This window comes from Etheostoma cragini, chromosome 24 (genome assembly GCF_013103735.1).
Source record: "Etheostoma cragini isolate CJK2018 chromosome 24, CSU_Ecrag_1.0, whole genome shotgun sequence".
NCBI lineage: Eukaryota > Metazoa > Chordata > Actinopteri > Perciformes > Percidae > Etheostoma > Etheostoma cragini.
Window position 1 is genome coordinate 6,617,482 of NC_048430.1, and position 26,600 is coordinate 6,644,081.

General features: G+C 43.7%; 2 protein-coding genes across 23 annotated transcripts in view; both read left to right on the plus strand.

The window, feature by feature from the left end:
• The window catches only part of LOC117939200 (mitogen-activated protein kinase kinase kinase kinase 4-like), a 34,968-nt gene extending 15,357 nt beyond the window's left edge, over positions 1-19,611 (plus strand). Inside the window, exons 4-33 of one of the 22 annotated variants that reach the window (XM_034864281.1) lie at positions 74-199; positions 428-538; positions 1,245-1,335; positions 1,436-1,566; positions 1,722-1,776; positions 1,864-1,942; positions 2,774-2,949; positions 3,083-3,155; positions 3,271-3,481; positions 3,604-3,765; positions 5,036-5,122; positions 5,774-6,247; positions 7,582-7,731; positions 8,482-8,754; positions 9,405-9,505; positions 9,614-9,753; positions 9,969-10,063; positions 10,224-10,232; positions 11,299-11,477; positions 11,634-11,763; positions 12,187-12,492; positions 13,857-13,974; positions 14,371-14,541; positions 14,712-14,855; positions 15,169-15,303; positions 15,544-15,644; positions 15,732-15,881; positions 15,970-16,129; positions 16,309-16,448; positions 16,855-19,611. In XM_034864281.1, coding sequence (XP_034720172.1) covers positions 74-199; positions 428-538; positions 1,245-1,335; positions 1,436-1,566; positions 1,722-1,776; positions 1,864-1,942; positions 2,774-2,949; positions 3,083-3,155; positions 3,271-3,481; positions 3,604-3,765; positions 5,036-5,122; positions 5,774-6,247; positions 7,582-7,731; positions 8,482-8,754; positions 9,405-9,505; positions 9,614-9,753; positions 9,969-10,063; positions 10,224-10,232; positions 11,299-11,477; positions 11,634-11,763; positions 12,187-12,492; positions 13,857-13,974; positions 14,371-14,541; positions 14,712-14,855; positions 15,169-15,303; positions 15,544-15,644; positions 15,732-15,881; positions 15,970-16,129; positions 16,309-16,448; positions 16,855-16,938 — 4,362 coding nt within the window. In that variant the 3' untranslated portion in view covers positions 16,939-19,611. Of the gene's footprint in view, positions 1-73; positions 200-427; positions 539-1,244; positions 1,336-1,435; positions 1,567-1,721; positions 1,777-1,863; positions 1,943-2,773; positions 2,950-3,082; positions 3,156-3,270; positions 3,482-3,603; positions 3,766-5,035; positions 5,123-5,773; positions 6,248-7,581; positions 7,732-8,481; positions 8,755-9,404; positions 9,506-9,613; positions 9,754-9,968; positions 10,064-10,223; positions 10,233-11,298; positions 11,478-11,633; positions 11,764-12,186; positions 12,493-13,856; positions 13,975-14,345; positions 14,542-14,711; positions 14,856-15,168; positions 15,304-15,543; positions 15,645-15,731; positions 15,882-15,969; positions 16,130-16,308; positions 16,449-16,854 lie in introns of those variants that run through there. The other 21 variants (XM_034864282.1, XM_034864286.1, XM_034864284.1 and 18 more) reach the window with 21 other exon arrangements.
• Positions 19,612-20,648: 1,037 nt separating this feature from the next.
• Positions 20,649-26,600, plus strand: part of LOC117939691 (probable ribonuclease ZC3H12C) — a 10,427-nt gene continuing 4,475 nt past the window's right edge. The window contains exon 1 of the mRNA XM_034865180.1: positions 20,649-20,785. The gene's annotated coding sequence lies outside the window, so the exon portion shown is untranslated. The remainder of the gene's footprint in view (positions 20,786-26,600) is intronic.

A 26,600-nucleotide genomic window follows, 5' to 3' on the forward strand; every position in this document is an offset into this window, starting at 1 on the left:
AAAAAGATTTTCCAGTGGAAGGACAAAAACACTATTGTCTGTTTATAACTCTGTAATGTGTTTGTGTGTTTAGGATGAAGAGGAGGAAATTAAACTGGAGATCAATATGCTGAAAAAGTATTCCCACCACCGAAACATAGCCACCTACTATGGTGCTTTCATTAAGAAGAGCCCCCCAGGACACGATGACCAGTTATGGGTAAGCCCTCATATCCATTCAAGATATTAAGGTTAAGAAAGGGGTATGGAAAATATTGTAGCTGCCATGATTAGCTCTTCCAATCCTTCCAACTTTCCTTTTTCAATTAACTCTATGATCCTAGCCCTCTAGTATTTTCAATTTGTGTGTTATTCATTCATGTCATGTTATTATTGAACGGCCATGTATCACAGACTTCTCTTCTGATGATTCATACCTGATTTTTAGTTGGTAATGGAGTTCTGTGGAGCTGGTTCGATCACAGACCTGGTGAAGAACACCAAGGGGAACCAGCTGAAGGAAGACTGGATCGCTTACATCTCCAGAGAGATCCTAAGGGTGAGCTCATCCTCTTCTCCTCTCCTCTCCTCTCCTCTCCTCTCCTTCAGGTGGAAACATTAGCACATATTTGTTCAGTGTCCTTGGCTGTCATCTCTGCTAGAGCTTCTTAAAAGGTGGGTTCAAGGTCCCGGGGAGTTTTTTTTTTAGGCTGCAGAGAAGAAGAACTGAAGTCACGCCTTTCTACTTCCGGTCCATGGGACCTATCTTTCAAAAGAAATTATGAGTTTGGGTTTGTGTATTTATGGTCCAAACTACAGTAAGAAAAAATAAACTTTTTACACTTTATTTAACTTTTTGTCTGCGTCTGAAAAGTTGGGCATCTGGCTAACAGGCAGGAACCAGGTTCAGGGTGCTGGCAGCGTAGAGCCAGTGCCGGTTCTGGAAGGGCTGGTCAAGGCCCGATAGAGGTGAAATGATGGACAATTTGGGCTTCATAAGTTAGAGTAGAGAGTTAGGGGTTACATTTTGTATTAAGAAAGCACATTTTTAGTTGTCTGATGTTTAGTTGACAAGTTTTTGTTGCGTGTTTTTTAAATTTTGTTATTAAAAATAGTATAGGATTTTCTTTTCTTTTCTTGACTTGACAATTATTTTTGTAATTGTGATTCTTCTCTGAAACGGGTCCAATAAAGGGACTTTGAAAACCTCCTCTCCTCTCCTCTCCCACTCATGTGCTGTGTGTATGTGTGTGTCTTTTCCTCAGGGTCTGGCCCACCTTCATGCCCACCATGTGATCCACCGTGACATCAAGGGCCAGAACGTCCTGTTGACTGAGAACGCCGAAGTCAAACTAGGTGAGTGGTTTCTCCAGGTGTCGGCTAACTTTTCTTCAGACCAGTGTCTGAGCTGTACAACACTTGGTTGACTGTGTTCACTCTTAATTACTCTCTCTAGTTGACTTTGGCGTGAGTGCTCAGCTGGATCGAACAGTGGGGAGGAGAAACACCTTCATCGGGACCCCTTATTGGATGGCCCCTGAGGTCATTGCTTGTGACGAGAACCCAGACGCTACATACGATTACAGAGTAAGAGCCACCATACATGTCTAAAGCACTCAAGATTAACAAGATCACAAGTAGTAACAGCAACAGCAAAACGGGTGTACGCAACTGTAAACACCTTGATTTGTCAAAACGTGGGCACGCTGCGGTTTTGGTTAATGGGCACTGTCTTCTTGCAGAGTGATCTGTGGTCTTGTGGTATCACAGCTATTGAAATGGCTGAAGGAGCACCACGTGAGTACCAGTATTTCTTAATATAGTAGTTTTTGTGTTGGTTCAGTCTGTTGAATTCTTGATGGTGTTTTGTGTGTCTTCTTCCAGCACTTTGTGACATGCATCCAATGCGTGCGCTCTTCCTTATTCCAAGAAACCCTCCTCCCAGGCTCAAGTCTAAAAAATGGTGAGTACCAACCAGAAAAGGTGTGTTCTTTGTTTCTATCCACCACCACCACCGGTCTTATAAATGTTGAAACAAGTTTTCATAAGATGTTTTTTGTAAAGATTTCCTACTTTGCCTCTATGTGTGTACTTTCGTGCATTTTGATTTGATGTCTGACCTCAGACCAGGCAGCTCCAGAGGCCTTTTCCTCTATGCTTTGCTGCTGATTTAAACATCTGTGGTACACCTGCTCTGGCAGTCTCAGCCTCTCCTGGCACACACCGCAGCGCTGCTCTGGACGCAGTGCAGAAAATCCTCCTAACTTTTTTTCCTCCGCTAGCACTAGAGCTGAGATGAATTGCTTTCTATTTTTAAAAGAGGTTTTAGTATGGCCTGGCTTCTACATTATGGATCCTATCTTGCATTAAATTTTAGGTTGTTTTGCTGTTAGAGTGTTTGATTGTTAAAAATTTTTGGATTGGGGGCAGGTGGAATAGTGATGATAATTTAATTATACTGCGTCCCTTATTTCAGAGGGTTCATGGTTTATACGGGATGAAAGGTTCAATGCTGCCTGTCCACATGCATAAACCTCAATTCACACAGAAAACCAAAGGCTGTGGAGTGTTTGGGAGACATGAAGTGATCAAGTGTTGCTAGGACTGATGGGTTATTTGTAATCAGAGCTTGTTTGCAGAAATGTCCATTTTACTTAGGATCCTTGGATGGCCTCCATGCTTTCATGGCTGAAGTATTTGGCTGGCACCCGCTGTCTCTTTTTATACGTCACCCTCTCTGTTATGCATCGATTCTCTTTGACTCTCCCCTACTCTATCTCTACCATCCCTGCAGGTCCAAAAAGTTTTTCAGTTTTATTGAGGGCTGTCTGGTGAAGAACTACACGCAGCGCCCCCCCACAGAGCAGCTGCTGAAGCACCCGTTCATCCGAGACCAGCCCAACGAGAGGCAAGTCCGCATTCAGCTCAAAGACCACATCGACCGCACCAAGAAGAAGAGGGGAGAGAAGGGTGCGTCCGTCGGTCTTTGTCTTCACTTGCCAACTCTTTGCTTCCGTTTTTTATGTATTACCACTGAAATCTCACGTCATCTCTCAAGCTGGTTTCTGCTGTGATTTGAACTTTTTAAATTTCTCTTGTACAGATGAGACAGAGTATGAGTACAGTGGCAGTGAGGAGGAGGAAGAGGATCCCCCAGAGCAGGAGGGCGAGCCCAGGTATGCTTTAGTAGTTATAGCACTTGTTAAAAACCTACTTTTTGAAAGGCATTACAATCTATACCCGGTGTTTTTCTTATCTAACCGGCATGTCCCAATTCCTCCCATCGTCCAGCTCCATTGTCAATGTGCCCGGTGAGTCAACGCTGCGGCGCGACTTCATCCGCCTGCAGCAGGAGAACAAGGAGCGATCAGAGGCGCTCCGCCGCCAGCAGCTCCTCCAGGAGCAGCAGCTCCGGGAGCAGGAGGAGTACAAGCGCCAACTACTGGCAGAGAGGCAGAAGCGCATTGAGCAACAGAAGGAGCAGAGGAGGCGGCTGGAGGAGGTAGGATGATTAGGACATTTTCTTCTTTCATGCAGCTCTCAAGAGATGAGACTAATCTGACTGCTGCAAAATCATGTTTTTGTTGAGAAATGTTGACATTTCTTTGTCTTCTGCTCCCACAGCAACAGCGGCGTGAACGGGAGATGAGGAGGCAACAGGAGCGTGAGCAGCGTCGGCGCGAGCAAGAGGACAAGAGGCGCATCGAAGAGATGGATCGTAGACGTAAAGAAGAAGAGGAACGCCGGCGGGCTGATGACGAGAAAAGAAGGAACGATCGTGAACAGGTCAGCTCTAAAATGGTTACTTAGATTGTCTTTCTGTCTGGGCGCCTGGTTAGCTCTGCTGGTAGAATGTGCGCCCCACGTACAGCGGCTCAGTCCTTGTGGCAGCTGTCGCATGTTTGGTTACGTCCCACAGCACTTTGCTGCATGTCATCCCACTCTCTCTCTCTCTCTCCCCCCCCTCTCCCACTTTCCTGACTTGAGCGGTCCTATAAATAAAGGCAATGAAAGCCAAAAAAATACTCTTTTAAAAAATAAAGAGTGTCTTCAGTGTTAGACCTCGCTATGGACTCTGGCACAATGATTTCAAGATGGACTGGAGTGTATTCACACCAGATGGGTGCATTTTGGAGAAAAAAAAAAGGATTCCTTTTTACTGAGTTGAAAAATTCTGTAGATCCTTATGCAGTCAGGGAGCCGATTATGTAAATTAGATGTTGACAGCTGGCTTAAACGCCTTCTGTGATTATTTGGATCAATATTGAGATCACGATTAATTATCATGATTATTTGTTGATTTTAGCCAAAACAAATTTATAGTCACATAGGCTATTTATAACTGCTTTCACATCCAAATGATGCTACATTATTACATATAACTGATTTAAAAGAGCTAGGGAGAGCGGGGGAGTGTGATGGACGTACTCACAGAGAGATGGCTGACCCGTTATGAATGGGTCCAGCTAGGCTCAATCTCACACGCTATTACTCTATGAACTGAAGTTAGTTGCATTTATTAACAACTTCTGTGTTTTTTATAATACAGGTACAAATACAGGTTTGCCTCTCCTCCTTAACAATATACAGCTGTGTTGTTAATAATTAAAACTGTGGACAAATGTCAGAAGTGACACCCTAGAGCCCTGTGAGCTAAAAGACACTAGCACTGGTCACTGCTGTTTGAAAAAACGACACAGACAGGACAAAATGTCTGCTATCTGTTGTGGGATTTTCCTCACGTTACTCTGTCCTCTGTGACTGTCTACATCTAAAAGGTAAGCTGTGCGGTGCAGGGAACAACTCTGAGCGTGAAAAACTCACCAAATTGAAAACTCTAAGCGTTCTATGAATGGAATGATGCATGTAAAATATTGCTTGATTATGCAAATGTGATCGTGTTAAGGCAAAATCGTGATCGTGATTACAATTTTATTCATTGTGCAGCCCTATGGGACAGGCAAAGAAAAAAAGTCACAAATGGAGATGAAATACAGGACATAAAGCTGATTGGACATTGTACAAACTACTCTTGTGCCTTTGCTTTGTCTGACAGGAGTACATCAGACGTCAGCTGGAGGAGGAGCAGAGACACCTGGAGATGCTGCAGGAGCAGCTGCTCCGTGAACAGGCCATGCTGCTGGTCAGTCACACACACACACACACACACACACACACACACACAACTAGATGCTGCCCATATTATTATTATTTTTTTTACATAGTTCAGGATAAAGGAATTCGTGCATCGAAGTTCAGTAAACCATTGCAATTAAAGACGTACTTCCGTTGTTTTGTGATTGGCTTTTTCAGATCATAAAATTGTTGAATCATTTATACTAAAAAGAAATGTTTTGTATCTCCACTTTGTCAATGCATCCTCTTCCTTTTCTTCACATTTTGCATTATTATTGTAAAGTGAACCAATTCAATAGTTTATAGAAAGATTGTAACTCCAACCTCTTCTTCTTCATTTTTTAGATTTGTTAGGTTTATTCTGTTTCCCTCAGTCTGCCCCATGCATTCTACTTATAATAAGGATTAAAGCAGTATGTGTTTTTATGTAACTACAAAGCACAGGTTAGCTTCACAGTCAAAATGGCAGTACCGGGGGTAATAATGGGGGAAATGCAGTAACAAATGATGCCAAAGTATGTGTGTATACATGTGTTTTAAGGAAAGGAATTAAAAGAAGGCGCAGATTTTTAGTCAGTCGGTTTGGTGAGGCCGACACATGCTGCCAGCTCTCCCGTCTCTTCTCACCACCTTGAATCAACCTCACACTCTGCAATAGGAGTTCAAGTGGAGGGAGCTTGAGGAGCAACGAAAGGCCGAGCGACTCCATAAACGCCTGCAGCAGGAGCAGGCCTACCTGCTGTCGCTTCAGCACGAATCCAAACAGTCGCCTGGCGACAAGACCAAACTCCCTTCAGACCATAGCAAACCTCCAAAGACTTCCTCCCTGCCCCCTGACAGAGTCCTCAACACAACCCCTAAAGCTCAGGTCCTTAACAGTACTGTTTTTGTAGCAACATGCTCACTTGATTCCTCCAGAGCACTTCAGACAATCCCCTCAGACAGCCCTGAGTCCCATGCAGCAGTGCTAAAGAAGACTGACTCTGATGAGACATGTCCCAGCCAGCTCTCAAACTCCCTCATCCCTCCTCATACTGAAACCCCCACTGACTCTGAACCTCGCCAGGCAGAAAGTTTGGAGCCCGATAGGCATGCAGAGCCTGTCAGTCATCCTCCTCAGCCTATCAGAGAGGTGAACCTCCTCCTTGGCTCTGTCTACCCCGCTGCCTGCTCTTTCTTCTTCATGCTTGTCTTCCCACAGCCTCAGTGACTATGATAATAGAGGTGGTGCGAGCAGTTAGATAATGGTTTTCTTAAGCCCCAATAGTTGCATTTCATCTGGCAATTTCTGTTTTGGATGCTGTGGCGTTGCTTCAAAGCAAAACCAAATTTGTTACAACGCAGGCCCTCTCAGCCAGACTCCTTTAAATAAAACAGGTGGGGGGGGGGGGGGGGCGAAGAATAGAGACCGAGAGGCCACAGCAACAAGCCTTTTTATGAACTGAGTAAAACAGAGCTGTTCTTCTCCACTCTCTCTTGCACTGTTGCTAGTATCCTTGACTACTAAAGCTGTTGGATGTTTTCTTAATTTTCACTTAAAGCAGGCTGAGCAAGAGAAAGAGAAATAATTAGTTTATAGGTTGGGGTGAAAGTGGAAAAATAAACAAGATTCTCAATTGACATCTTTTCGATTCCATTTTCAAATAATTTGTTTAGATTGTTTCCCCATAGAGACAAAGATGATTCATTTCATGTTTACATGAACATCCTTTAGGCTTTTTATTATTTTTAGTTCCCATAATTGTTCACTTTCATCTATACTCCTTTCAAGTACTCCTTTCATCCTCCTCAGAAGAATATGGTGTTAGAAATTTCACTTGATCTTTTAATGGCCGACCTGTGAAAGTCTTATGGCTGTTTTGACTCTCAATGTGTGTGGATCGGGCCGTTGCATGTGGATGGCTGAGGCCCAGACTAACCTGCAGGACACCTAAGCGGTGTCTCCCGTCATCAACGAGGTTGTTCCGTGTCATTAACAATTATCTTTTCCACTATTTATCATTCAATTGTAATTTCAGGGATGTATTTGTTTGAAAGAGTCCTGTCTCCAGCTCTGTCTGTGCACATTTACCTTTCTGTACGCCTGCCTTGAATAGGTTTCAAGCATGTTTATTATCATTGCCCATAAAATGTTGACGTTTGTCAGTTAAATATGAAGGTTTCTGAGTATGTCACTGACTACTACTACTACTTCTAAGGAACAGCAATATTTGAAACAACAAGGAGATGGGAACCATTTTTAATCAGAAAAGATCATCTGTGCCATTGAACAGTAAATGTGTTATCCCTAAATATGCAAATATTGTGTGCCCTTTTTCATGGTTTATACACACATTTAATCTTTGCCACTGTTAAACTTCAGAAATGGTTCCCTTCTACTTGGATTTTTATTTATGATATGTCAAACATTGAAATATTTCAACTTAGCCTCATTCCGTCTTTGTCCTGTATAAACTCTCATCCCAGGCCGACGAGCGATACCGTAAGAACATTCAGGGCTCCCCTCAGATCGCCCCTCCTCCCAAGCAGCCCCCTCTGCCTCCCCGCTCCTCTGAACCGTTCTCCAATGGCAGCTCCTCCGAGGCCTCTGCCATGCACCGGCCCATGGAGCCTCAGGTAACTCCTCCTCCCTTGTCTTTTCCCCTTCCTCCTGTCGCTCTCTTCCTCCCTCACTGCTGGGTTTGTGTCAGGTGCACGGTTTTATCAAACAGTCAAGCGACAGCAGAGTCAGTTTTTGGGCAGAAGGGTGGTGACGTGTATATGGAGACTGTTGGACCCATGTTTTAGCCCTCATAGCTTCCTTCTTTGCTCAAACATTTGGGGGCTTAGAAAGTAGTCTGCAATGAAACGGTCTACAACAACCATTTTCTACCAATAATAAATAATTTCAGTAAATGTGCTTATTTGCTATCACTATCTATCAATTTGCTAAAAATTAAACCACCACCAACAGATACTTGGGCTTAGCGTAAAGACTGGAAACGGGTGTTGACAGCTAGCCTGGCTCTGTTCGCAGGTCTCGTTTCCTTTGCTTAATCTGTTCACAAAGTTTAAAAACAAGGTTGTGGATTTAGCTTTATATTTACCGACATGAGAGGGATAACAATCTGCTCTAGCATATTTCCCAAAATATGGAGCCAGTCCTTTAAGTATTTGTATTAATCCAAAGCCCAGACAATGAATCACATCATCACGTTGTGTTGTGCTTTGTCTGCTGTATGCATCTGTATCTATCGAAGTACATGTATGTAAAAAGCCACACATCTTCCCCCATGTCTCACTGTGTTGTCTGCTTGTTTCACCTCCTCCTCCTCCTCCTCCTCCTGCTCCCCCCCCTCCCTCACTCCCTCCCTCGCTCCCTAAAAGGTCCAGTGGTCCCATCTGGCTGCTCTAAAAAGCAGCAACAGCGCCGCCCCCTCTCCTCCTCCTCCTCCTCCGCCCGTGGTCTCTCGATCCCAGTCCTTCAGTGAGCCCGGCGGCGTGAACTCTAGCTTTGCACAACTCCACCTGCGTTCCCAGGACCCCCACCATCACCCATCGCCCGCACGCACTGACCCCCAGCCCCAAGCTCCCCTCCACCACCCTCAGGCCCATATTAGGGCCGAACAACAGGCCATCAGCGAGGAAGTACCTCCCAAGGTAAGGAGCTGACGAGGGCCCCCTACTCCCCCTCCCTTTCCTGCCCCCTCCCTCGTTCACTTCTTCTTCATGCCAATCACTCAACTTATCATTCTGTTTGTTTGTGTTTGCCTTGATGTGTTCTGTCTCATTTCCTTCAACATTGAACACTGTTCAACTACTATAAATTGTGATTAAATTAAACTAGGAAACTTTGCATTTCTGTGCCAGCAGGAGACTTTGCACATTTAAAACTCAATAATGATTTAACATGATGTCAATAAACAACCCAATAAACCAACCTAAATTAGTTCTCAGTGTGTAGTGGGGTGCTGGAGAGGTTGTACCATCACTAAGAATATCCATGTGCTTTCTTTAAGTGCTCAGTTGTTGTGGGTTAAGAGACGCTTTTGTACTGTATTATATTGTTTGGTACATCACTTCAAAGATTACGTCCACACACATGGCCTACAGGGTTTATCCAATTATAGTGGATATGTTCCCCTCTCAGTTTCTGTCTTTTAAATTCTTGTATTCGATAAGATCAACTGTAAGTCACAATGTTATGCTCAATGTCTATAACAAAAGCATTGAATTGAGTACACTTGTCTTTTTTCTTGTCATACACATACCTGCCACTATGTGAAGACATTTGAATCTTTTTTCTCCAGGTACCAGTAAGGACCACATCCAGGTCTCCGGTACTGTCGCGCCGAGAGTCCCCTCTGCCGTCACAGCCCGGCAACCAGGGCGGACAGAGGAATGCTGGCAGGTAAGCAAAGAGCCTCAAACCTCACGATTCTGTCGTTTGATACTTTTGAAAGTTATGAGGGTACTTTAGGAGCATTGCTTGTTAATGTGACGTTGTTCTCTGTGACAGTAACGTGGAGCAGCGGCCGCTGTGGGACCGAGTGGAGAAGCTGCAGCCTCGACCAGGCAGCGGCAGCTCGTCCGGCTCCTCCAACTCCAGCTCCCAGGCCAGTCCTGGTGACCGCTTTAGGCCACGCTGTGAGTCCCCTGGTACTGTACTCGGCTACATTTCACTACCTCTACTAATTGCTTATTAGTAATTTATCATTATTATGCTTTAATAACAAAATTCTTACTCATTACTATGCTGTGCTGTCTGCTCATGCTCCAGTAGGTCTTCTGCTGTTATTATACAGGCGATTAAAGATCGTTTTGATCTGAACTGTTTCCCCTGACTAACTCTCCCTCCTTTTGTTCCCTCAAAGCTTCCTCCAAATCTGAAGGATCGCCTCTCCAGCGGCCTGAAAATGTTCCCAAAAAAACAGATGAAAAGAACCTTGCCAGGCCCACTCGGCCAGCTGTAAGTCCAGTGTTACTAAAGTGCTGGTTAAACTTGTTTGATGCTGAATAGGTGAAAACTGTTTTGTGTCTTTCTCTATTTTCTACTACTCTAATTATTCAACCACCTGGTGCAACTTCTCATGAATCCAATGGTTCGTGATTGTTGGGGAACATCTTAGGGTGATGCGGTAAGCCTATTAAATGAGATTACATTATCACACCTATGCTATGCTTGCACGATTGCCACACTCATTGCATTAAATGATAACAGTTTGTGAAGAAAGAGCTGTTTCTCCTAATGCAGTAATTCTTACTTCTGCCATTTGTTACTGTCCTTTCTGCCTTTGATGTGATAACCTTATACTGGTGTCTTTCCTCGTGCCTGCACAGTTTTTTCTCACTTAATTTGCTTGTTGTTGCCAAATTGCACTACATGAGTTAACCCCCTCTGCAGCAGCTTCCTCAACCTGCATTTGAATGCGACCACATCTGAATGTAAACACACTCCTCCTGTTTCCTTACTTGCCAGAATTACTTCTAGTCTCACCTGGCTGTGTTGTTGGATAAATTGTGGCCCATTTGCTTTGTCAAGCCTGTCTGGGAAGTGTCCCTCCTCCCTTTCTTGCTCGCCACTGACCTTACAAGACTGCACTGGAGTCTGCAAGGAACAAGCCCACGGGCAACATGGTTACAAGACATGGACTTTAGAGGGTACACTAATCTAGGAATCAGAAAGCAATTAAACTATGATCTCCTTACTGGATTTTTCAAACATTATGCCACTTAACTCACGGCATCCAAGAACTTGAACTAACTCAAATCCTAGCCCAGGTTTAACAACATTTTAAACTGGCATTTTTCTTTTCTGCGGCCTCCTAATTGAAACATACCCACTCCAAAATGTACTTTTGGTCTAAGACGATGCAAATTATAAAACGGGGCAAGATTTTCTACTCCCCGTACCCAGAGATCTGAGGCTGTAGGTATAAGTAAAACAATTTGATAACGTGAGGAGGGATGACTTTAAGGTTTCAGGTTGTCTGGAAAGCATGAGCTGTAATGCAGTATTTAAGATGTGTTCTTTTCTTTCAGAATTAATGTGTGTATTTGTGTGGCACCAAATTCACTTGGTAGCTTTTTGATTTGGTCGGTGCACACATTTAGAAACTGTCAAGGGGTCATTCTAGACAACCTGAGATTTGCCATAATTTCAGACTTGCGTCTTTTCTAAGACTTCCTTACTGTCCCTCTTAGGATCTGACAGCTCTGGCCAAGGAGCTTCGTGCGGTAGAGGATGTGAGGCCTCCCCATAAAGTTACCGACTACTCCTCCTCAAGCGAAGATTCGGGCACCACCGACGAGGAAGACGATGAGGAAGTGGACCAGGAGGCGGGAGAGGAGTCCACCTCAGGAGCTGAGGACTCCAGGGCTGGGTAGGTAGAACTGTGACGATGTGGTGTCTAAGTAGTTTGTTGGCCGGCACTGTCTGTTGCTTTCAACTTTCTTTGTAAGAAAGTATTCTGTCACTTCTGAAGTGTTGCATGGCTTTTCTGCATGACTGTTAACACTGGTCTCGTTACGGACATCAGATATTTCCATGGCTTCCGCAGGAGGCTGAGTAACGGCGAGACAGAGTCGGCTAAGACCATGCTGGTTGAAGACTCGGAGAGTGACCAAGCCATTACGCCCTCCAAAGATGGCACGCTGGTCATCAGACAGGTAAGAGGAGGACACTTGGAGGAAGGGCCCACTTCTTAGATTAACATAAAGATAGTTCTTAAGCCAAAGGCACATTCTTCTTGCATATAGTTGATGAAGATGTAATTTTTCTTTTTCTTTGTCCATTGTCAGTGTTGTTTATCCACTCATTTTCCAACATTTCTTTTTTTATTTTTAGTCATAATAGACTTGCTGCTTCACATTGCACATTTACAGATAGGTAATCTAAAATGTCAGAGTGATACAGATTGCATTTAATGCGACATGCTCATCAGTGATGGTCTCCAGAGATGAATTTAACTAATATCTTGTGTAGAGGACAGTAAATGGGAGTAAATACGAAGAAGCAGACTAGCAGGCAAACATGATTTCTTTCTCTCCACCTGCTTGCTCGAGCCCAAGTGTGCCTGTTCTTGCTTCCAGAGCACCGTTGACATAAAGCGGTTGGTCAATCTCTCCTCCTCCTCCTCCTCTCCCTCGGCTGGCCTTGGTAATTCCCACGGCCAGCCTCAACCCCCCAGCCTCGCAGAGAAAAACGGCTTTGCCGGCCGCATTCACCACCTACCAGACCTTATCCAGCAGAGCCATCACTCCCCTTCCTCTTCCACAACCATCCCTTCCTCCTCTTCCTCCTCCTCCTCATCATCTTCCTCCTTCCCCTCATCATCAAGCTATGCCAGTCCTGCCATGTCCCCACAGAACCCCCTGGACAAGCTCATTGCCATAGAGGTATGTCACCCTCACATCAGCGAGACAAACAGCTGAGGAATGGACTGTTGCAGAGTGGTGCAGGCTTAGACATGCACATTAAGCAGATTTGGCTTAAATAGCAGTTGCATTTGTTTGTTCTATCTAGTTTGTGTCCAGAATGATAGGATGTACCGCTCCTAGACTCCCATAGAGAAGTATAATTAAGTGTCTGATTATATATTTTTATATTTTTTACGACCATCCTTTCCCTGGACTTGAAGCTAGTTAAAATGAATGATTTGCTTTTACCTATTTCAAGCCAGATATGGTAATTTACCTCTGTAGCAAACACACCATCTCCAAGCCTGTACACACCCAGCGTCCAGTCCTTGATTGTTGGTTGGAGCCTCATCTACACTGCCGCCCCTCCTCTTTGTCATCCTGGCTTAACTCTGGCTCTAACTTCTGCTCCCTTCTGGCTTGGCTAACACGTCTGGTTCTGCAACCTCCTTCCCTCCTGCAATTCTCTTCATTGCACTGTGTTGCTGCTAACACTGGTGCCTTCTGGTGGTAGAGCATGGTCACGGCATAGAGGAAACTAAACTGGAGCTTCTAGAGTGAACTATGAACTAGCGTCTCTTAACATTGCAGTTTTGGGTGATGGCATGCCTGGTGTGATGGTAGGGGTGAAACGGGGATATATAATTAAATACGGAATGGACTGCAAGTCCTCAAGCACACATGAGCTACTTACAGAGAAGAAATCACATTTATTTTTAATATGTTTTATTATAGATTACCGTCTCTTTTGTGGTGTTGCAAACAATGTGTCTCTGTGGTGGTGGAATTATTAGCCTCCTCGGTGGAGCAGCTTTTTCCTCTTAACACTTCACAGCAGCCAGCGTGTCGACCATTTCTCATTTCTCTCCGCACATTTCTCTTGTCACATGTTTTTTCCTCTCTAAAGTTTCTGCTTTAAAAAACTAACATAACTGCACGTCATCTTTTTCATTCAATTTGTCAAAAACTTGAAGTGCGGTGCCAACTATGTATTCCCAGTTGTTTGTGTCATAAAAATGTAGTAACACAGTTAAGCTGAATGCTATTCTGAGCCTCCAGAAGTAGAACTTTAACTTGTACGTTCAAAACAGAGAGGGCCTTCTGCTATTGTAGCTTTTAAATCAGTCAAAACAGTCTTTTTTTATTTTACAAATCAGTGTAAAAATAATTGTTGGACCAAAGGCCTAATCTCTGAGTGTGTATTGAGCCCCCTTGTGTCCTGTCAGTGTCTCCTCACTTCATTCTAATGTTATTAAATGATTCAGTCCAGTTTTCTACGTTGTTTTCTATGCTGATTAAGAACAGGTTGAATATTTTTCTAAATGTCTTTAAATCTCTCTCAGTCCCAGTCGGAAAGCAACTCCATGTCCAAACACAAGTCTTCCTCTTCCTTCACTCCCTTCATCGACCCTCGTCTTCTCCAGATCTCTCCCTCCAGCGGCAGCTCCCTCAACAACATGGGTAGGTCAACAACTAACTGAGCGACTGTGTTTATGAGGGCAGCTCAGTAACTAAAAACTTTTGATCGTAGTCCGCTTCAGTTCCCCTTGAGAGAGGTTTTATGAGCAGTAGCTTCTCCGCCAACATTTTTCCCTGCACTGATAAAGAAATTATGAAACATCTGAGCTTGAGGTGATGAGTGAAGTTGAACACTTTGCAGTGTAATGCCAGGGGATAGTAAGTAATAGTCCCACATACTGTACTCTTTACTGTAACTACAAGGTTGATGGTAATAAACTGAAAAGATGGATGATGATAAACACACAGGCACCATGTGTTCAAACCAGGCACCAGGTTGTTCATTAATAATGAAATCACATGATGGCATCTAGCCTGACCTCTATGTGCACCCTCCAGTAGCATTTGGGCCGGACGGACGGCTTGCAGACCCCCTGAGGTCCGACCCGTCCCGTAAAGGCTCAGTGGTCAACGTCAACCCAGTCAACACTCGCCCACCCAGCGACACGCCAGAGATTCGCAAGTACAAAAAGAGGTTCAACTCTGAGATCCTGTGTGCTGCACTGTGGGGTAAGTTATGGCAGTGTGCATACAAATATTGTTGGGGGATCGTGATCTTGCTCAGAAACCCCTCAGTAGGGCGGTTGCTTGTTAAACCTAGTCTACTCTGGTATCCATCAAAGCTCTACTAACTATGGCTGTTTCATTTATGTTTGCCCGTTTGTCTGTGATTGTTCCAGGTGTCAACCTGCTGGTGGGAACAGAGAGCGGTCTGATGCTGCTGGACCGAAGCGGTCAGGGGAAGGTCTACCCTCTGATCAACAGGCGACGCATCCAGCAGATGGACGTCCTGGAGGGACTCAATGTCCTGGTCACCATATCAGGTACAAGTCTTTGGCTACTTAACACAGATATTGGTTGTTGTTTTTTTCGTTCAATTTCAATCATGAAGAAGTAGTGATGAAGGTTCGGAGGGGTTATTGGTTGGACTATTTAGAGTTTCTGTCACTTTTATTTGCTTTGGAGATATATAATGCCACAGTCTGACTCATCTCAGAAAACGTATTGTTGTCTTTGCATTGTTGCTTGCAACACTGATGGCTATAAACCTTCCCTTTACATGCCGTCCAGTGTATAATTTGTGACTACATACTGTAGCTGTGAAAACCATATTTATTTTTCCCACTCAAACTCCAGGTAAAAAGAACAAGCTGCGGGTGTATTACCTGTCGTGGCTGAGAAACAAGATTTTGCACAACGACCCTGAGGTGGAGAAGAAGCAGGGTTGGGTCAACGTGGGCGACCTGGAGGGTTGCGTCCACTACAAAGTCGGTACGTTTCCTTGTCTGTCACAGATTTCTTTACTGTTTTTTTTCCCCCAATATGCTTAGGTAGGACTTACATTTTGCACAACATCAAACAACATACAATAACAATATGGCCATTTAAAATTAGAAATTACCTTGACATACATCTCTACTCACATAAACACACAACCTAAGTGAGGGTTAAGATTTGTAAATAAGCCCTACTTTAAGCAATATCACTCACAAATGACTCTTTTCATTCCAGTGAAATATGAGAGGATCAAGTTCCTGGTGCTGGCCTTGAAGAACGCTGTGGAGGTTTACGCCTGGGCACCCAAACCATATCACAAATTCATGGCGTTCAAGGTAAACGTGCTGATTCTGCAAGTAGAATTACACACGCCGAAGATGTAAGTTGACCTGACTAACTTATTTCTTCATGTTTGTCTTTAGTCTTTTGGTGATCTGGTGCACAAGCCTCTGCTGGTTGACCTGACGGTGGAGGAAGGCCAAAGGTTAAAGGTCATCTATGGCTCCTGTTCAGGCTTCCATGCTGTGGATGTGGACTCTGGTGCCGTCTATGACATCTACCTGCCCACACATGTAAGCACTTCAGCGCAGTCTGTTCATATCTTCTTTTTTCCCCCATGTGCTTTACTCTCTTAACTCTTCCTCCTTATTCTTCACTTAGATCCAGACCAGCATTCAGTGCCATGCTATCATCATCTTGCCCAACACTGACGGGATCGAGCTGCTGGTGTGTTACGAGGACGAGGGCGTTTACGTCAACACCTACGGGCGCATCACCAAGGACGTGGTGCTGCAGTGGGGAGAAATGCCAACTTCAGTGGGTAAGCGGGGCCATTAAAAAAAAAAAACAAGACTCGGCTCAGTTTATTCTCATGCTCAGTCTATTATCTGTTCTACAGCGAGGGAAACTGTGTTGTCTCTTTAAATGAATACAGTCTAATGAATCTGATCTGGGCACCTGTAGTCATCCCTTCTGTCATCTCCCTCTGTGTCCGAGCAGCCTACATTAGGTCAAACCAGATCATGGGCTGGGGCGAGAAGGCCATAGAGATCCGCTCAGTGGAGACGGGCCACCTGGATGGCGTCTTCATGCACAAGAGAGCCCAGAGACTCAAGTTCCTTTGTGAGAGGAATGACAAGGTGATAACATAACTCTCTGTTGCCTGCCTTCCTACTGTTTCTCTCTATTTTCAGCTATCTCAATTGATTTTCAGCTCGGTTTTCCTGATAATATTCCACAAACAATACATGTACCCACCACAGACACTAAAAAGATCAGAGCCTCGGGCGCCCAGATGGCTCCGTTGGTAAAGTGGCCGCCCATATATAGAGGTCTACTCCTCAACGCAGCGGGCCCGGGTTCGACTGCGACCTGAGGCACTTTGCTGCATGTCCTTTCCCCTCTCTCTCCCCTTTCATGTCTTCAGCTGTCCCGTCACTTAAAGGCCTAAAATGCCCCAAAAAATAATCTTTAGATCACAGCCTTTACCTCCCTGAGAACAACCTGCTGCATCATGGATTTTTCTTGTTGTTCCCTGTCTATCAGGTCTTCTTTGCCTCCGTGCGCGCCGGAGGTGCCAGCCAGGTGTACTTCATGACGCTGGGACGCTCCTCCCTCATGAGCTGGTAGTCGACATCCTACCACACCAGCCAACACGACGACCATACCTAAGCAGTGACCAACAGATGACGATTGTGACTATGACCAACGGCGTTGAAGACGAGAACAGCCTTGAGCATCTCGATAGAGGGTACAGCTTCCTCTCAACCTGCTCGGGCAAACAAACAACGGATAGGACTGTAATCATGAAAAGAAGCCAGGAACGGGTGTGTGTTTGGGGGGTGAGGAGGTGCATTCAGTCCGTGTCCAATGAGTGTACTAGTAAACTATATTACGACAACAGAAACCCGCGACGAGCCTCTAGGTTTTTCTCAGACAACCTTTGAGCCGATCCCCCCCCCCCCTTCTCTTCCTCTGCAGGACGCGGGATCTGTTGCCTGTTGATGGTAAATCTTTGTGTCATAGTTAAACTTTGCATCCCGTACGTGTGTGAATGGAGAAAACACTGAGCATGTGAACGACTGAAGGGACGAGGCTAAACGCGGCTGTTACTGTATAGAAGAAGGCAAATACTTTATGTGCCACACCTTGAGTGTAGCCGTTTGTAGCTGTGTCTAGTCCAGGTCCTGTTCAGGTGAAATGAATTCCTAATCCCACCACAGTAGATTTCAACGTCAAGCATGTCATTTAACACTACTTCACCGCCATATAAATAAGGCTTGACATGAAAATCTGCCTCTCTATCTTCACTCTTATTGCCTTCTCCTTGAAGTGAAGATTTTTTTTAAGGGACCTTCTCGATATATCCATTTAATACAGGGTACTGGATATCAACTTGTACATACTAACTACATCAACCTTGTAGGCTTCAGACTCTCCCAGGTTTTACAGACACTATCTCGTCTTTTACCACATTGCCTCACGTACTGTAGGTTATGTCGGACAGAAGTAGCCCTGTTTATGACAGCATGTTGCTTTGTTATCGACTAAATTAGCTCCAGTTTTTCGTACACTGTATATTTTGTATGTGACTTGCTGCACATAAATAAAGCATAAGAATGCAGGACACACCCATAGATGAGTTTTAAAGGAAAAATCCACCCTATTTATCATCGAGCTGTCATTGTTGCAATTTGCTTCTCTGTTCAACCGGCTTTCCTTTAATCTCCTTCGTCTATTGCAGTCGCACATTTTCACATCTACTGGAAAAATGAAAACACTCCAACCAAAACCACAAATGGACCCCGAAATGTGAGATGCATTAACCAAAAGGTGTTTTTATCTTTTTTTATTTGTATTCAGGTGGATTTTCCCTTTAACGTCATTCATAAGTAGGGCTAGGATAAACTGTGAATTAGACATGCAGAATTAGCAGGTGGTCATTAAGGTAGGATGGAGGCCAGTGGGCAGTAGGGAATAAAAGGCAATGTGCATAGACCCAGAGGGCAGAGAAAAAGCTTTGAACATCACAAAAACACCACAAAAAGGGGACAAAATCAGGATGAGCGGATTGTCCTCCATCTGTACACATTTACACTATCATCCAAATTTTAAAGGAGACTTTTTAGCTTAATGTTCAGCTAAACAGTTGCCTTAGTAGGGTCTCCGGCTAATTAAAACGGCTCGAAATCCTCTGCAAGTTTAAAAGTTAAAAGTAAAGAAGTTTGGATTTTGTGTACCATAGGAACACAATGTTGGACCTCATTTTGCCACTTTGAGCTTCAAACAGGCAATTAGTTTTTTTTTTTTACGCAGCCCAGTCTGGATTGAAAAGACAGATAGTTGAACTGAATCATTATTCTATCCCAGAATTGAATTAGTGTCATTTTTTTACATTTCTTCCTCTCATCCTTTAAAACCCAAATGACAAGGCAAGACTTGTTTTTTTAACGTTAGACATCATGTCTCATTCCCCTGTTAAAACCATCCTGCAGCTGTCTGTATGTATAAATGAGAAAACTATATATCGGGACTCATGGAATTTGCGCCTCCCCCCCCCGTCCCCCGTCCCCCCTCCTTCCCTCCCACTAAACTCAACTCTTTAACCCTGCTCTCAGTAAAGGTGGTGCCTTCACTGTCCAAGGTGGGACCTGCTGAGAGCTGCAGAACATGGGAATGAGATGCTTTCACTGTCCTGATCATCTGTGAAAGGCAAAGAAAGTCGCGTTCTAACAGCAGTGTTACAAAACCACTTGAGACGGCGTGAACTAAGCGGCATATTTTTAACTCTGACTTAGTTTTTAGTCTTGTTTCAGCTAATTTTATCATGTAACCCTTCAGACAAGTATGTGACTGCAGTGGTTTTAAAATTGTCATGCACACCTTATGTTGAAAATGTTTACAGAAGCAATTGTTTTGTTAAACCAATGTGCATCGATATGAATATTTATGGTTTATTTTGAGGGCAGTTTTTCCCTTTTTTTTTGTATTTTGTATTCCCTTTTTGTACTATCATTTAGACGTTTGTGTACAGGAATAATCAACTTTTGCTCACGTTTACACAAGTCTAGAGTGTGATTTCACAGACTCTTCTACATCCTGCTTAGTGCACAGTGTGCCCCTGGCTGTGTGGCGGCATGGATCAAATGTTTTCTACCACCCAGGTGCCAGGTGACATGTTTCCCCTCCAACGTCTCTCTGCCATTCCTCTCTAATTTATGTCCTCTCTGTGTGTACTATGGGAATTACTGTATTTTCCTGAAGTTCTTTTTTTCCATTGAATAAAATCAGAAGTAATTTACAGTGTGGTGTCGTTGATTTCAATAGTTAGGATTCCAACACAATTCCTGTGCTAAAAATACTACAGTAAAAGTACCTCTTAGCTAAATCTACATAACATATCAAAAGTAAAGGTACTGATACATTAGTGTATGGATGTATTTTGTCAAGGTGGAGCTTACTGAAACTATTTTATACACTGTTGGGTTGTTACATATGACAATGAGTAATATTTTATAAGCTGGGAAAAAAACTATTTTATATAGACTCTTTTGCAATTTTTAAATGTAAAATTAAGTGTTATGATTATGTGTTACTACTCCAATCTTGTAAAAGAAGTTAAGTGTGTCAAGGGACTTCTAGTTAAATAAGTAAATTGTGTGTTTTGCATGTAAAAATAATAACACACATTCAAAGTACACATTGATGTTGAAGCCCAATTTCTTGTATATCATATCTAAATATTTCCTTTGCTTACCCGGTAGCAACCATATTAATCCACGTTTGCCTGGCAATTTTGACCTTAAATCTTCACAGGGTATCCCATGCTCTGTTCTAACACAAGCCTACTATTGTAAAAGGTGAGCAAGCACTTATACATCTTCCTATTAACATCACATTCTATCAATTAAAATGCTAGAAGATCTCTATAAAATAAAGAAATAAATATTCCAGTTAGGGGAAAAAAAGCCTGCCCACATCTCCCATTTACCATGATTTAAACGTAGGCTGCTCTCAATTTATTATTTTAACCACAAGATGGCGCCGTTGCGCACGGCCCTTCCCACTTTACATGCTTCCCAAACATGTTGGCAGTTTACTAACCTTGGCCTCGATAGAAGATAACTAATACCACATAGTTTCCTACTAACGCCAACCGCTTCCGGAAACAGCATTACCAACCTTTCTTTTCTCTACAAACCAAACAAATGTAAGATGTATTCTGAACAATAAAGTGTTCCTGTTAAGTTACATGTCACATCTATTGTTCAACGTAAAACGTAATTGAACCACGCATGCTTTTATTCTGAAATACCGTCAGAGCGGAAGCCGCCATGATATTCTTTGTAACTTGCCGCAGTTTGGCTGGGTCACGCTGCAATCCAGCCGGATGTTTTGCGTCGCCAGTATGTGATGGGAACATTCGCTCATTTTATCACGAAGCTAACCTTGCTGCTCCAGCGGCGGCCCTGACCAGGTGAGTACACGTATACAGCGTTAGCCGAGCGGACGTGTTAGCTAGCGGAGCCGCAGGTTGGTGTGAAGGAAAGCTGCAGGGAGGTCGTGACGGTGTTGCTTTGCAGTGACCGTGCACGCCCCTGCGCGCTCCCCAACAACCGTAATGTAGTTTCCGTGGGTTGTAGCCTCTTCAACAGGCGGATGGCGGAGATGCAGCTGTGATTTTAATCACTTGTTCGAGTCAAAAACCAGGTGAAAATGTATTTAAACTAGAGGAAACTGAGTTTGTGTGCTCTGGAGTGAAGAAGGCCTGAGCCAAACACCAGCTTCCACTAGTTATTTGTTCTGCTGGAATCATGAAGGGGCATTGCAGTCAGTCTTTTTTTCAACCTGTCTCGTGTTCATCTTTATGTGCTGTCTCCGACAGCTGTGTCTTTGTTACACAGTGGTTGACAATGGCACCCTGGGGATCAGAGCAGTGGCAGTCCCGGGTTTGGGTTCACAGCTTTTGATGGGCAGGTGGAGGTTGGATGTGAGCACGAGACCCAGCAGCTGTCTTTTTATTTCCTCCTCTCTTTTAACTTCATGTATTCTACATCCTCCCTGACTTTTTCACTTTGGACTGGAAATCTGGCTGCTGCTTATTGTCTTTTCCAACGCTCCTTGCGAAGGGCACTTTTCAAGGGCTGATATAGTCAAACAACCCCTCTTTTATTAACGCACACCACCCATAGTTCTAAGTCATAAGTTAACTTGCAAATACCTTTTTATTGTATTTTAAAGATCTGATTGGTTTGAGTGCTCCAGCAGTGGTGTTTCGGCCGTTTGCCTTCAAACTTTATCTGATCTCCACATAATGACAATTGATTTGATAGACACACGTGCGTGCAGCACACACACATCGAGCTGAGTGTTGCCATGATGTTGTGACTTTATCTATAATGACTGTTGATGCAATGCTTGGTAGTAATGCAGAGTCCCTCTTTTGCTAAGACCTGGCTCAGATGGCAGGCCACATTCTGCTGAAAAAATAATAAAATAGTCCAAAATAGTAATCAAGTAGCAACAATCCAAACGGTCCTTAGTTCTAGCTTAACTGTGAGTAGGCCTACTTGCTGACTCTGGTTGTTTAAACTATAAAGTGATAATAAACTGAATATATTTAAGTTTTGGACTGTTGGACAATTTTACGAAGTCACTTTGAGTTTTGGGAACTTGTGCCGGGCATATTTCTATAGCTTTTGGATGTTTTACAGACCGAAGATTAATGAAAAACAAGAATTGAGAGCAAATTAAAGCAGTGGTGCACAGAATACATTTTTCCGTCTGTCTTGTACTCTTTCTCAAAACTTTTCTTTTTCCATTTTAGAACTCTGTAGCTTTAGTTTGTTGTGTGTGCATTCTGTGTGATCTGTGTCCAAAGAGAAAGACGATCACCCTGCTGCTGGGGCTGCAGTTGTCCGGAGCACCCACCCCCGACACACACACACACACAGACACACAGACACACACAGACACACCTGTTTTGTTAAGACAGATGGTCAACAGGGTGCTCTTGTGTCTCTGTGTGGATACTGTGCAGTTGGTCAGCTGTTGTGTCTCCCCTCATCGCCCTTATCTCACTGCGCAAGCTGACTCAGAGCACAGAGCACATTCTTATTTAATCAGGCAGTTGCTTTCCTGGTGAGCCACTAAGCTGAAAGGACTCTTATTTTATTTGGCAAGTCAACTGAGAACACACACTGACAAACAGACTGCTTTTTGTTGCTTTAGATTACACACTAACGTCTTGCTGCCAAGATAAATTGGCCTCGATATGTAACCTTATCTCACTAAATTAATATTTCTGTTTGCAGACATGCTGCTTTCCAGTCTTATGTAAACCTGTGACACCGGGCCATGTTTGAGCAAAAATTCAAAAACATTCTCAGCTTTCAGCTTCTCAAATGTGGGGATTTGATGCTTTTCATGTTATAGTGAACTGGATAACGTCGGGGTTTGGACTCAGACATAATTAATCATTATTTTCTAATGTTTTAATTATTATTATTTATTATGACTGCGTTGAGACTGATGGAATAACAAAGCAAGCAATTTGAATACATCTCCTTGTGTGTTCAGACATTTCATAGACCAAATAATAAATGTAATAATCAGGAAAATAATCTGCAGTAGAATCCATAATGAAAATAATCAGTTGCAGTACTAACAATTTAAAAAAAACAGAGGGGAAAGCAGCTGTGAAGCTGGAACCAGAGTGTGTGAAACTATAATAAATAAATTGACTTATAAGCTAATTGCTTTTTCTCACTGTGTATAAGCAGTCATGAATACACATTCTGGACAATAAAGATCTTAAATTTGCCTTTCTCCTTCCTTAAATGATCAGTTTTGGAGCTGAAACAATTAGCCAACCTTGTACTTATTTTATTTTTTACATTTTATAGACTAAAAAACAATTCATTTTGAAAAGGGTGACGTTAAAAAGGTGAATAACTACTATTTGAAAATCTTGGTTTGGATCCAGAGTACTTTTTCTTTTAGTAGAAAATTTGTTCGGGATGCGTAGACAGTTCAAATATTTAGTCTGATGCAAAAATAATACATAATCTTCTCTACGTTATCTCCACATTTCCAAAGTGCCACATAGCTAAATATTTTGTGCATATTACTACAATGAGTAGATTATTGCAGCAGTAAAGTGGCCAGCAAAAGTACTTATGTGTTTTTTGTGAACTGTGCGATATGTATTTGCATCAGTAATCATCCAAATAGCTATCCTGTTATATTACTTTGGATATCATATAAACATGAACATGACTTTATTTTCAAATCAGTAAGTTTCTGTTATTTACACATTGGCTCCATAATCACATAAAAGACAGAAAGGCAAAGACTTGTGCTTTGAGTCATCTGCCCCAAGTGTGCTGCAACAATGAGGAGCAGGTCCCCTCATACTCATTGGGACATAAAAGTTTTTTGATGCCTCTTGCCCCCCACACTTGTCCTTTCTCTAATTTCAGCCCTGCCACACTCTCCTTCCGTTTGCTCTCTCTTAAAGGCCACGCTAGTCTTTCAGCCAGCTTTGGTCTTTTCTTTCTATTTTGACCCCCTCTCCCGCTCAGCCCGAGACAAAGAGCGGAGAGTGACTATGGTCTGTAGCCAGGTGTTCTCCATTGCTGCCCTGGGCCGTAACAGCACCAGCCTTAACACTGCAGCCCCCCCCCCCCCCCCCCCCCCCCCCCCCCCCCCCCCCCCCCCCCCCCCCCCAAGCCTCCCATTGTGCAGCTCTATTGTTCGGCCGCCCACCCCCTCGTTGATTCATTGGCTACACAGGCAAAGCCTCGTGTGTGTTTGTGTGTGTGTGTGTGTGTGTGTGTGTGTGTGTGTGTAGTACGCGTGCCTTGGGGGTAACTGGGTGTTGCAGGCATTTGGCCACGGCCACTCCCCTCCTCCTCCCCTTGTGTCTGCAGCTCATTACAAGGCCGCTCTGCTCTGATTGGTGGAAAAGCGGCCACTCTAAACGAGGGAATGGCAGACATTGTTGGTCCATCTGTTCTGCCACTCATTGTCCAACTAGCCTGCTTCTATAGAGAGAGAGAAAAAGCCTCGGATGGAGCTGCTCTGGGAAGTTTAGGACTTGTTTCTTTTACGTTTCACCTTCAGTCTTTTCCAGTCTGATTTTCAAGGATTCAAATGTGCGGAAAATTAGCAGATCGACTTCACTTTCTTCTTTCTTTGTTGATCTTCTAAGGCCTGGTAAGTGTGTCTACTTATAACCGGATTTGAATTACTGAAATCTTACTTTTTAGCTTCTCTTTTTGAGGCGGTTCTGATCTCTATATTAAAAAAGGAACTGTGACGTTTACTACCCATATCTCATTAGGGCCATTGGAATGATGCAAAGGGCCCTAGTTAAAGACGTGCTACCTGCATGACAGGCAGCAGGGCTGCAGCGTCCTAAATCCCTTTAATGCTGACTTACCTAAACATTCAAGTGACACGACCGACATCACTGGATTTCCTCACATTTTAAATAGACCTCAGTCATGAAAAGTTCAGAATAAAGAGGAGAAGGTGCAGTCCAGCTTCTGCCTAATGACGGCTTTAGATGTGAAATATTGTACAGGAAAGATAAAGTAGTCTCACTTTGAACCATACGTACCGCAGGGCCCAGCTGGGACTGCCAGTCTAACCACTGCATCTTTATGTGCAGCATCCTGTCACAAGAGTTTGTAGCACAGGACTACACCTGCCCCAACGCTGCTTCAGCCTGCAGCTATGGTAGTTGCTTGACATTCAGTTTGTGATCTGTGTTGATATAAAACTTGACGGGGGGGATGGGCCAGTGTTGTGTGGTTTTGGGGGGAGAGGAGATAACAGAAAGATTCTTCTGATCTGGGTCACATGAGGCTAGAGGAAGTTGTGTGTGTGTGTGTGTGTGTTTGTGTGCGAGAGAAGGGGAGACACTAGTTGCGAGTACCGCTCAGCAGACATCTGTTGCCTTGCTGCTGGCGGGGAAAGCGCCATACAGATACACACAAACCGTATTCCCCCGGTTATTATTCTGACTGGGACAGCCCCCTTTTTACAAATACCTTTTTTGCACAGTATCAGGCATGCAGCAGTATACCGCCAGACAATCCCTCTGCCCCACCCCCCCCTCCCACCCCTCTCCTTTCAAACCCAAACTCCTTTACCCCCTCTCTGACCTGCTGCACAGACACAGACACTTTTTTTTTTTTTTACACAAAGCGCTGTAAGGGCTGTGTTACATATTCATTACTGCCTCCATCAAAGCCGGCAGTGCTGCTGATGTTTGAAAGATGCGCTCAGCCTGCAGGTCTGGAGATGTTGATGAGGTCGCGCTGCCGTCGGTCCGTTAACACTAGGCCTGCATTTGGGAATTCCACAATCCACTGAATGCATCATTCTGTGGACCTGGGACCACACCAGAAGACTTTTCAAATCCCACCACTTACATTTAATCAGATCACAGATTTAACAGGCTTCAACAGTAAAAACCCCACTTCTACCACTAAGCAGCTAAAACAGGATTATTATATTTATAGACAAAACTATTTGTCCATTAATCGAGAACATAACCAACAGAATAACATAATGAAATGAATCATCCCTAGATTGGATGGGAGGACTCCATTTCCACTTCATTGTTCTGCGTTGTTGTGAATGTATCCTATTGTGTTCAATATTTTTTGCCTTTTGATGATCATCTCTTTGTGTATCATCTAGTGCTGTTACGATACAAATTTTTGGTTAAATTTACCTTTTTCTATCGATTTTTGCTGTTGCACGAGAACGTTGTCTAAATAAAAAAGGGTGAAGTTGGTAAAGTTTTAAATTAAGGCGCTATCTGATCTAAGAATACACAACATTACAAATCTCCCAGTTTTGGCTGGATGACCGCAAGCTTTAGAGAAATGGAAATAGAAAGATAGTTTGGCTGTGTCAGTTTAGAACATCAACCGAGTAGAGTGTGCATAAAATGTTCCCAACGGCCCCCAGTCAGGCACTGAGTCCGTTTGTGAGGTAGACCAAATGTGGTGGGCGTTGATGCCAAGGTCCCAGTCCTAATAGCAGGTCCATTGTTGTCTTGGGTGGCGGGGTGGGTTGCCAGTGAGTCACACTTAAGAGTGTGTGTGTGTTTGTGTGTGTGCGTGCGTGCGCACGTGCGTGTGTGTGCGTGTGTGTGCGCAAACTGCAGCCTCTCTCTTGGCATTTGTAGGGGAGAATGCTTTCAACAGCTGTAGCTTAGCAACAGTAGCTCAGCCACGTTGCTAGGCAGCCCTTTTTCATAAAATGCGCTCTCACAC